Source organism: Sciurus vulgaris (assembly GCF_902686455.1).
Source record: "Sciurus vulgaris genome assembly, chromosome: 11".
In the NCBI taxonomy this organism is placed as follows: Eukaryota; Metazoa; Chordata; class Mammalia; order Rodentia; family Sciuridae; genus Sciurus; species Sciurus vulgaris.
Genome location: NC_136472.1, coordinates 27,256,299 through 27,268,654, shown reverse-complemented (window position 1 = coordinate 27,268,654; position 12,356 = coordinate 27,256,299). Strand labels below are relative to the sequence as shown.

Genomic DNA, 12,356 nt, shown 5'->3' with positions numbered 1-12,356 from the left:
TAACTGACCCCCTGAAAGCTTGATCTGGGACATTTTTTAAATTCTCCCTTTGGATTATCTTCAAATCAATGAGATAATCTTCAAATTGGCCCTGGAACCAAAGTGAAGGCAACACTCTTTTAAGTGGACCACTGGGAGATGTACAAACCAGAAACAAATGCCGAGGAAGAGGTTTTTTCATCTTGGTAGAACTGGCTGCTGAGCATTAAGAGGAATCAATACTAAGTATATTGAAAGCTGAACCATTAAAAGTATTTGGTTTTTATTTTCCCCAAAGAGAAAGCACACTATTGTTTTTGTTAAGTTGTCATATTCCTTTGACTTGAAACTTTGTAAACAAAAGGAGAGATAAGACTACATAGAAAGTAAAAAGGAAGTATAAAAAATGAGATCAGAAGTCTCTGACCAACAGAATGCAATTTCTGCAGAGCCCCCAAATTATTACACATACACAATATCAAACACATAAGATCACTCCCAAATTAAACATACTATTGTTTTTCAAAGATATGCAGAATCCAGTTATGATCAGTTAAAACACCAATTCATTTAAAAGTACAACTGAATTCATGATGGCTTTATATTATTGTATATTTAAAAGTTACCAATGGGCACAACCAATTATCATGAGAGGAATTAGGAAAGCTTTTGAAGTTAAAAAGTGTCCTAAGAAAAGCAAATCAAAACTACACTAAGATTTCATACCAGTCAGAATGGAAGTCATTAAGACTACAAACAATAACAAAAGCTGGAGAGGATGTGGAGAAAAAGCAGCAATTTTACACTGTTGGTTGGGATTGTAACAATCCCTATGTGTACAATCACTATGGAAATCAGTATGGAGATTCCTTAAAAGACTATGTATGGGACCAGCTATACCACTATAGCTATAAAGATACATGCATACCCATGTTTATTAGCTGCACAATTCACAAGAGCAAACTATGAAACCAGCCTAGGTGTCCATGAATGGATAAAGAAAATGTGGTATATATTTATAAAACAATGAAGTTTTATTCAGCCTAAAGAAAAATGAAATTATGTCATTTATAGGAAAATGGATGAAACTAGAGACCATTATATTAACCAAAGTAAGCCAAACTCAGGTCAAACATCATTATGTTTTGTCTCACATGTGGAAGCTAGAGAGGAAAAAGAAAGATTGGAGCAGGTGGAAGCTCATGAAAATCAAAGGGAGATTCTCTATGGAGAAAAGAGACCGGGGGAGTGAGAGGGTGGGGGGAAGAAGTACAGAGTAGTGATATTGACCAAATTATATTGTTATCTTGGGCACATGTATGCATATGTAACAACAAATCCCATCATTATGTACAGCTATAATGCATCAATTAAAAATGAAGAGGAAAAAAGGGTTCTAAGGAGGAAAAAAGGCAGAGGCCCCTAAGCCTCAAGAAGATAAAAACTAAACTAGAAAGAAGCTTCATGGGGCAAATCCAATTACTCTACAGCTCTGGGAGAGAGCTGGCCTTCACAGAATCACATTATGGAGCTGGCAATTTGCTCCTGCAAGTACAAGTTCCACCTCCTTCTGGGCAACAAAGAACACTCTATCGGGTATTAGTAGGCATGAAGGGTAAACAAGGAAGGAGACACCAGTGCACTAGGCAGGACTGATGAGCTGCCAACATCCAAAGATGACAAAGCTTGGAGAAAGGACCCAGGGAGACAACTTAGAACAATGGACGAACACGAGAGTTGGCAAAAAATGTGAACACCTATGACATGCATCACAAATCCCTTTTTGTTGTTATTAAAACCTAAAAACAATCAACTTCTTTCTGATTCATTTTCTTCCTCCATTTATTTGGGGGGTGGGTGGCAGGGGAGGTACAGTACTAGAGATTGAACCAGTTGAGCTCTACCACTGAGCTACATCCCCAGCCTTTTTTAATTTTTATTTTGAGACAAGGTCCAAGTTACCCAGGCAGGCCTGGAACTTGTGATCCTCCTGCCTCAGCCCTACAAGTCCCTGGGATTACAGGGATGCATTACTATGCCTGGCTTCTTTGTTCATTTTTTTTTTTTAAAGACAGGGGATTCAAATAATAGTTTATATTATATGAATTTTACCACAATAAAAAATTGGAAGGGAAAGGGGACTAAAATGTGACTAGAGGTAATGACTTAAAAGTGTTCATAATTACTAGAGGATATAAAACAAAAATAAGACAGATCAGCTGGTTCTGGTTCAGACACAACCAAATTCTCAGACGCAAAGAACCATGAAAGAACAACAAAACATAATAGAGGCTGGAAGTGTCACTCAGTGGTTGAGCACTTGCTCAGCATGTGTGAAGCCCTGGGTTCCATCCTCAGCACTGCAAGAAACCTTAAAAAATAATTTAAAAAAAATTTTTTTAAAGGCGCAAAAATACCAAGTGGCAGTGCCTGCGCTGGTACACAGCTTGACATCTTGGCTAAGGATAGAAAAGTAAGAGTTAAGTGGCAACTCAGTAATGCAGAGAAGTCTTCAAATTAAAATGCTAAGACTGTAGCAAAGAAAGAGAAATGACAGGACAGGAACCAGACTTATTAGGAAGACAGGAAATGCTGTAAACACACAAATGAGATGCTGCCTCGGGGAGAAGGAAACAGCTTCTGTAAGAAAACAGCCCAAACAGCTCGCTCACTCCCTGCCCAGAAAAACCTTACAAACGACAGGGTGAGGTGGCAAAGGTCAGAATGCTCAACCAAAGGGCAAGGCAGAAAACAAGAAGTAAAAAGTACAGTTTGAGTACCAGGACACTAAAATTCCAGGCCAAAGGCACAGCTCCCAATAACCTAGAATTGAAAAGATAACTAAGACTTTCAGATTCTGTCTACAAGACAAGGAGGAATCACAGATAAGAAGCTGAAATTAGGAAACAGATTTCAATAAACAGGAGATGTGAGAAGAGAGCTAAAGAAAGGGGAGAAGGACAATGGTTAAGAATTTCAAAAAAAGACCAAATGAACTAAAAGTTCTTAAAACAATGATGTAGTCAAAAAACTTAAAGAGTCTGCCATGCGTGTCAGTGGTCAACATAAAGCAAGGATCCACAAACAGAATGATACAAATTAAGTCAGGTGGAGATTGAATGTGAATGGACCAGAACGTGTTTGCCAGATGAGTAATGGGGGAAAGATGGACCCAGAGAGTGGAGGGTGCTAAATACTGGGCTTCAACAATACAGCCAATACCCTTTTTGTGGGAAAGTGGGGGGGGCTTTAAAAAGTGAAGAACAGATTGTGCAAAGCTCGTCCAACACAAGAGGAGTACTTTCAGGGAAACACCAGAGAAATCCTCATCAGTTTTAACAGCCAGAAACTGCCTTAAAGTCAGCAGGATAGAAGCTAGCTGGGTTATTAATGGCTTTCCCAGTTGTTGAACTCTGTGCATCTCTGATTAACTCTCAGAGGGGTATTTGGGAAAGAGAGGGGGAAAAAACTAAAATCTTTTTGTAAATGATTTTACAAGGAAAAAACGCACTTCAAACAATCAAGTTTCCAAGACAAGTGTTGAATAAAAGACGAGGCATCTTCAGAACAAGGGAGAAACACAACAGCACCTCTTTCCTAAATGACCAGGGTTAATTGCCTCAGAGAGAGGCTGTTAATTTAAAGGAATGAAAAATACACCTACAGACTGCTGTCTGAGTCCTGACCAGACAGTCAAGTTGTCATTGCTCCTCAGTGACAAACGACTCTGACTTGAGCTTTTATAAAGGAATCTCTTGTGTCAAGAAGCTCAAAAGGCCATTCTCTTCTTACAGCACACAGTTGATGTTGCTGAAAATTAGACCATTTTAAAAACCCTTGTTTTCCCTCTGCTACTCTGTCTACCCAATCTCCAGGTAGTATTCCTGCACCTGGTGGGCACAAGATCTTGGTCAAGTCCCTTCCTTATTTGGTGCTATTAGAAACTGAGGCCCCAGTCTCTGTCCAAGGATGTTACACTTAAGCAAGAGCTTCGATTTCTGGGGAAAAAGGCATAGTCCCAGTGGAAATTATTGACAGAAGATACTTAACAACCGACCTGGAACTGCAGAGCCTTCATTTTCCTCCAAGGAATAGTAATATAAGAGATAATTATCACTTACAAATTCCTCTCCTCCCTTATTCTTTCTACCTTTTAATTTCATCGCCTACGTTATGCAAATCCATATTCATATTATGCATTTTCTGATAAAAAACATATAAATCTAAGTGGTTATGTATTCTTCCCCACACTTCCTGGCTGTTTAATTCTTCCCTTCTGTATTTTCCCATTTTAAGCCCAGGCACAACCCAGACATATTCCACTTTCTTTTACTTCTCTTTTTCTACATTCCCCCAAACAAATATTTATATATATTTTATTTGTCCAGAAAGAGTACTAATGCTAAAGCTGTTAAGCAATATTATATATTTCTAATCAACAGGTCAAAATCCATGATAAAGAACTATAATAACATTCAAGTTTGGTACTGGGGATTGAACCCAGGAGCTCTTTGCCACTGAGCTACATCCTTAGTCCTTTTTATTTCTTATTTTGAGGTTAGCCTTAACTTGTGATTCTCCTGCCTCAGCCTTCCAATCCTTGCCAGGATTATAGGCATGCACCACTGCACTGGCCTGGATACATATTGTATAAACATTGAGGCTTGAAAAGTACCTGTTAGCCTACTTCCTAACACTTAGAATATCTCACTTTCCTGAGTCTTTTCACTTTTATCCATCTTTTCTGAGTATAAGGGAAACACTCCTATAGTAGTCAATACCAACAAAGATCCAAGAACATTAGGACAAGAAACTTCAGATGACATTTAATCTCATTTAACAGATCAGACAAGAGGCCTATGTGGAAAAAAGATCTGTTCAAAATCCAATGAGAAGATACAGGCTCAGCCAAGACTTGTACCCAAACAATATGGCTAACAGGCATTGATAAGAGAGCCTACATCGAATCACTGCTGCTCTGGGAGTCACCTGTGAATTTACAAACTTAGTTCAAAACTGGCTCCAATAAGAATATGGAAAAGGACTTGGGTAGAATTTCATTTGGAGAAGTGGGAAGTGGGAAGCGAGATGTGAGGTGTGAGATGTGAGATGTGAGATGACTGAACTCAGAACATCCACAAACAGGCCCCACTCTAAGAAAACACAAGGATTCTAGGACCTAATACTTAAAATTCAACCATCAAATGCCCTATGCCAGTTGTTCTCTCTCTGGCTCTCCTGCATCACAACACCTGCCTCAGCCAGTCATTTAAACCAGTGCTATTAGAGTCAGTGCCTAAAGTACAATGGCTGCTCCTGCAGCCCCAGTGCAGTAAACAGAAAGACCAAACATCTCAGCCAGGCATTTCATGCCCTCCGATCTCTCTTCTACTACCAATACTCACAGTTCTATTTAGGGTTCCTGAATAAACCCTATAAACCTTCAGTCTCTGGGCTTATGCTTGGGTTCCTCCATTTATCTAGAAACTCCATGCTTACAACCATTCTCCTCACCTCTCCATCTTGCAAAGTCCTATAGTCTTTACACTCTAGTTCAAATCCACGAAGTCTGCTCACATTTCTTCAAATTCTCTCTTCTTCATGCAAAGGTATCCAGTACTTCAGTGGTAACTTATTACAGTCTACCTTTTCAGATGTTTCTGGCCATGTTATTACACAGATTAAACACTTCAACAACTCCCTCTATCCTACAAAATAAAGTTCACCTTCTTTGCAAGTCGCATCAAACATGTTAACATCTGTGTCATGTCAACTCAGGGACTGCCTCTGTGAAGATCTTAGCCTTTAGCCATACCTACTAATAAGAAGATCCCCAAAACATTCCATTCTGTTACACATTTCTATAAGTAGGCATCTACTTGCCCTTCCCCTCAGTGTAGCTACAAAAAGGGCCTATTTTAAGATTTATGCCTTTCCTTTTATAAGCCTACTTTACAAAAATAATCAACCACTACAAAACCCAAGTAAGTGAAATTTCAAAAAATCTCTGGCAAATAGGAAAAAATTTTTCTTTTAATCTCATCTCACATTAAGAATTAATTCTGTGTACAGCCACAAGACTGGGATCCTAATTAGAATAAGATGTACTCCATGTTTATATAAATATATCAAAATATACTCTACTGTCATAACTAAAAAGAATTTAAAAAGAAAATAGAATTAATTCTAAAGCTGGGTATATTACATTCCTATAATCCCAGCTACTTGGGAGGCTGAGGCAGGAGGATCACAGGCCAGTCTAGCGACTCAGCAAGACCCTATCTTAAAATAAAAAAATGAAAAAAAACTGGGAATGAAGCTCACATGTGCAAAGTCCTAGGTTGCATCCCAATACTGCTACAAAAAATTTTTTAAAGTATTAAAATCACCACTCAACAAATGTAGATAACTGGCAGATCCCTAATGAGCAGGTTCCAGTCTACAGAGAGAATAAAAATTTTACAATGTTGAGTTTCTTAAACTTCTAAATTCGGAGTCCACAGTTTATATGTCAAAGGCAGAGACAAAGGCAACTCCATTTCAAAATGAAGTAAATGACATCTCCCTCAGAAGACTGCAGATGCCAAAAGTTACCCTTTCATTTCTTGGCTATAAGTCATGTATTTATTAGAGGCTAGTCACTGAGTCCTACAGAAGTCCTGGAAATCCCAGGCTCAGAACAGAGGGTATGAACAAGTACTACAAAGGACATGTGGCTTCAATCTGCCAAATTTCTAACCAGGAGAACATGAAGTAAATATATGAATCTCACAAAACCATCAGGATTATCACTTGATAATAAGAGGAGTGTTATCTGGTATCTAACGTATTTTTCTTTGCCATGGCTAAACTAAATTTCCATTATACCAAAAAGGAAGATGAAAAATATTAATAAATTAAAGGCAAGAAACTTCCCCTATGCCACACACAATCAGATGTCAAAGCTGACAGTCTTCAGAACTCTCCTCAGTGACATCATGCACCAAGCAGACCTGTTAATGACTTACTTACAAGAACATGTCTAGCAAGGGCACCAAAGAAGGAGAAGCTCAGCTAGGCAATGTGGCACAAACCTGTAGTGCCAACTATCAGGAGGCTGAGGTGGGTGGATCACTTGAGTCATGAGTTTCAGACAAGATCAGGCACATTCAGGGTGGTGCGGTTGTAGGCAAGCCCATGAGTTTCAGAACAGCCTTAGCAACAGTGCAAGATCCCACCTCAAAAACAAAAAGAATGAGAAAGAAGCTCCTGATGTAGGAGGCTCCTCTGTACATGTGTATTACTGCTAGAACATACCATGCCAAAAGAAGAAACCAGAACTCATCTCTGGCACCCAGAAAGAAGGCACACTCAACACTACACATCTTTGTGTATTTGATGGCCATATGGATTTCTGCGTAAAGCAGACCCATATGGAATCAGATAATTTTAAAAAAACTTTTTGGTTTTAGATGAACATAATACATTTATTTTATTTATTTATTTTTATGTAGTGCTAAGGATCGAACCCAATGCCTCACACATGCTAGGCAAGCATTCTACCACTAAGCCACAACCACAGCCCAAAATCAGATAAATTTAAAAAGGGAAGAAAATAAATCAATCTAAAGAGACTTAATCTTAGGGCTGAAAGACTAGAATTCTCACTGAGATGTTTTTCCCAGGCAAAAGCCCAAAGTAAAGTCCAGTGTCACAACTGGGAATGAAGGGTTTGTTCTCTTCTGTGCTAGCAACAATTTTTAAGAAGCTGAATATAATTATCCAGTGCCTGGTATGTATGGTGAAGATAATTGTGGTTGATCTAATCTGAAGCATCTCTAGTGCTGGCTATCATTAGCAAGGACTTTGGTCAGGGTATCCTTTGCCTTAGAAGGCAAGGCAGCTCCGGAAAGAGGCAGGAAGGGCAAGGATATGAGCTCGGGATGATTCTGGGACTATAATTAGATTCAGAATTACAGATAAAAAAGAAAGGTACAATGCTAGCTGGAACAATAGTCATAAAGGCACACATACCACCTCTTTTGCAGGCCTTATCAACTATTAGAAACAGCACTTAATCTGGTCTTTATGAGCTACCTGTCCTCTTTCCAAAAGGATAATGAAAATTAAAAAGGAAGTTTTCCTTATGCTTATATGTCATCGACATTCTACTAGGTGGTCTGAACTCACAAACAGACAGACAACAATGTCACATGCAGTCAAATCTTTACTTGTGAATATCTTTATGCAAAGACAACTGCTGAGGACTTCAGGAGAGACTTGCCGACAGCAGGTTTCTGGATGCCCTGTTCATGCATTTTGATAAACACAAGGATTCTGCCATCTCAATCTTCACCACAGACAGAGATAAATGTCAGGAGAGGATGCCTGCCTGGGAAGATGGTCATTAATCCAGACCATAAGAGAACAGAAATTTTAACATGAGGTTGACCAATCTCCAAAGCTATTCTCCCTAGAGAATAAATCTTAATGGTCTTATTTCCACAGCAAGCTTATGAAAGAGCTCAAATATGATTGCATATAATTTTTAAAGGATTTTAGATCTGCAGGACAATAAAAGTGCAGGACACTAAATATGCTTGTTTCTGTTCTCTTTCATCTGAAACATATCTGATTTGGTCAATTTTCAGTATCCTCATTTAGGAAAATACAACAGTAAATAACTACATCATTTGGTTACTGTGAGGATTAAACAAGGCGCGAGTGCGCGCGCACGCATGTGTGTATGTGTGGTGGTGGTGGTGGTGGTGGTGGTGGTGTGTGTGTGTGTGTGTGTGGTGTTTTTTATTTATTTTATATTATGTTATTTTTAGTGGTAGTGGGTGATGTAACCCAGGGATGCATGCTCATCCCATCTTATTTTTTATTTGAAATAAGATCTCACTAAGTTGCCAAGAACTTGCCTTCAATTTGAGATCCCTCTGCCTCTGCCTCCTGAGTGATTATAAGCACATGCCACCTTGCCCAGCTAAGCAAGGTTTTCAAATCTGTATCTTTATCTAGATATAGATGTACAATTATATTAAATGGATATTTTAGTATATATGCTACAAATATGTTATCAATTTGTAAGCATATAAAGCATAGTATTATAGCTGATACTTTTCATTCAGTATAATGGGAGGGAACGAAAGATAGGATCTGAGTAATGGCCCCTTGGTTTTCAGAAGACTCACTGAACTTTGATGGGAAGAGCTCAAGAATGCCAAAACAATCTATGACTTTGCAAATGAAAGAGGAGTCGAGAGGTCAATATAAGGCCACACGATTAGAAGCACGATATGCTGTGGAGGTGAGGAAACCCAACAAAAGAATAGTGTCTCTTAATAGTGTCACAATTGTTAGGAGGATTCTCAGCTGTATGTACCTTACCTGCTTCTTGTACCTGAAAGAACTATAAATTGTGACTGTATAATCTTCTAATTTCCCTTATAGTTATCAAAGTTAAGGAAGATAAATAGGGGAGAAAAATTAAAATAGGCTAGTATATGCCCTAATTTTTCACTGTCTCCCTCCTCAGAACTAGAAATTAAGAGAAGCAACCACAAGCAGTAGTCAGTTTACAGTAGGGAAGGAGGGTAGGAGATGGAAAAAGAATGGACAGACAGTACAACAGTATCAACCAGCCAGCAACATCCTTCACTAGAAGATCTGGACTACTAATGTTGAGGTGACTAATCCACAGCTGCTATTAAAAACAAAATTAAAGTGTGCATTAGCCCCAGAAGAAAGGCAAACAGCCAGGGGAGGGGCTTTCAGAGGGGCATTAGAGAAATTAGCCCACTACTACTAACTAGAGAATAATACAAGACTTCTAGGGAAAAAATAATGGTGAGCCAGTGCATGAAAGGTGAAGGGAATGTGAAATCAGGTCGTGCTGAAGCCAGCAGGGAGGTGAGAGCACAGGTGGGCTGGGGGAGCTCAGGAAGGAGGCAGTCTGACACAGGAAAATCGAGGGGGAAGGAAAGGGAGAGCGAGGAGGTGGTAGCAGAAGAAAGGGAAGGTAAGATGAGAACAGAACATTTTAAACTAACCCAGAACTCCATTGTGAAGGACAAGTCACGAGGCAGGATACAGCTCACAGGCATGAGCCCCACATTTCACCACTGCTAAGAGGTAACATAACTTTCCAAGCATGCATGGAAAGAGGGCTAGGCAGTCCACAGCACTAACTCCCAAGGCACCACAGGATTATTGGCAGAAAGACATCAAGGATTTTCCATAGCACTAAGTGCCAGGAGCCTCAGCATAAATGGTTTTGGGGTTTTTTTGTTTGTTTTTGGCTTGGTTTAGTTTCCACTGTTGTTTGCTGTGTTGAGGATCAAACGCAGGGCCTCAAACATGCTAAGCAGGCATTCTACCTCTGAGTTACACCCCATCCCCTTGGCACGTATGTGTAAACTGTTTTTCTGAATGGACCCTGGTGCTAAAAAATCATAACATCTACTGGAGAACGTGTGTCATTACAGGAGTCCGCCTGGCTAAGGGAATGGAGGAGTTCAGTTCCCTTTACTGCTGGCAAAATGCATCCAAACTTGCCCCTAAGTGGACAGAGGGAGAAGCATTTCACTGTTCATGCAACAGGAAAATACACATGTTGCCTGGCAAGCAGCAGCCATCCTCTCACACCCTGGCCTGAGGTCCAATGGGCTGTCTCTTCCCATAGGCTCCAGTGAATCAGCAAACTGCCAGAGGTGGCAGTGCTCTGGGCATCTGAGCCTTCTGTCCTTCACCCCATGCTGTTTCTCATAAATAATAACTTAGGGGCTCGAAGCAAAAATATTCACCACTGTCACTCAGACAGTGGCCAAATTGGAAGCGCTCACAGCTTGGGAGGAGGGGAAAGAAATCAAGCTGAGTATGTACTTACTCAAAGTCCTCAAATTCCAAGTCGGTTCCCTCTACTGATGGACCCTGGTTGTCTGAGGAAGAAGAGGTGGAAGAACGGAGACGGTTCTGTTGATAGCGCATGGAGCGCTGGCGAATACTGTCTCTCCGTGAGAGATACTGGATCATCCTCTGGGCGTAGTATGCAGCAGGAGATAATCTGAGTGAGACAGAGATGGACAAACACAAACTAGCACTAATGTGGGGAATACTGTGAAAGACAGTAAATTCACCTCTCCCATGGTATCTCCCTGCTGAGACAGACTCTGGATACATGAAAAATAAAGGACATTTAACTCACCAGGAGGTTTGTACCGCAGAATATGTTTATCAGACTATCACCAGTGTTTCTGTTCTGAGATAAGGCAAATAGGCAGTTTAATCAATCATATTCTGATCAAAGCTGCCCATTCCCAAGAGGATTAATAATGGGCCTTTCTTTTTAATTTCTCAAGGGACCTGTCTTCTCAGGGTGCCCTTAAACAGATTCACAGCTTTTCCTTGATCACCATCCATATGCAAAGAGTAAGAAATGAAAGGTACTTTAACAATCATCTTCTCTTTCATCTTATAGATGAGAAAATAGGACAGGAGATGGTAACCCTTCGATGCTTAAAAAAGGCATCCACAGCCATCACTTCACTAGGACTTCGTTCTTCTCCAACAAACACACAGAGCTCCAGATTGAACTAGTTCCTTAAAACTATCCCTGTAAACCTCTTATCCTTATACATTAATCATAGGTATTTGTAACATGGAAAAAATATTCAAGACAGGGGCTGGGAGTAATATATACTTGGGAAAACAGAAGATCTAACAGAAATTTTTCTATTCTTACAAATCAGGCTATTGTAGCACATTTCTCCTACCAGGGCTATTCCAATAAATAATCAGTCTAGACTTAAGATTCTTCAGACCAAGGCTTTAAATAATATCTTGATACTCCCTGACAACTTCTAGTGTACCACCAGATTCCCCACATTCCATTTCCTCCTTTCTGAAGATCTTCCTACATCTTTTACAACACTGTTATATAATTTGAGGCTATGAACTAAGAATGAGGAACAATAACAAAAATGTTTTATATGATAATATTAAGTGGATTGCTAAGCAATTTTAAGACTTAAAACCTGAGACACACTATGACTCAATAATGCCACTAGGAATATTATCCTACAGAAAACATAAGAATACACACAAGGATTTGCAACATTGTCGTCCTTACTAAAAACCTGGGAAATAACTCAAATGCCCTGCAACAAACTAAATAAACTGAATCCACACAAAGAAACACTATGGAGCTATAAATAAGAATGTCATACCTATATGCTCACAAGGAAAGGTCTCTAAAATTTTAAGTAGGCAGGAGGATTGAAGAATGATATGTATATACTAATATGCATACAAAAATATATATTTACCCAATTAGGGAAAAAAAACTAAAAGAGACAGCAATCCTCATGAGGATTCTTGGGGACTTTTATATTTCA

The 12,356-nt window shown here is 39.4% G+C and overlaps 1 protein-coding gene across 8 annotated transcripts in view; it reads right to left on the bottom strand.

Moving 5' to 3' along the window:
- AMBRA1 (autophagy and beclin 1 regulator 1) overlaps positions 1-12,356 on the bottom strand; it is a 173,764-nt gene that overhangs the window by 90,918 nt on the left and 70,490 nt on the right. For 6 of the 8 annotated variants that reach the window (XM_079103398.1, XM_079103397.1, XM_079103399.1 and 3 more), the window contains one exon: positions 10,850-11,026. The exons of the other annotated variants lie outside the window; for them this stretch is intronic. In XM_079103398.1, coding sequence (XP_078959524.1) covers positions 10,850-11,026 — 177 coding nt within the window. The remainder of the gene's footprint in view (positions 1-10,849; positions 11,027-12,356) is intronic. 8 annotated transcript variants of the gene reach the window in all.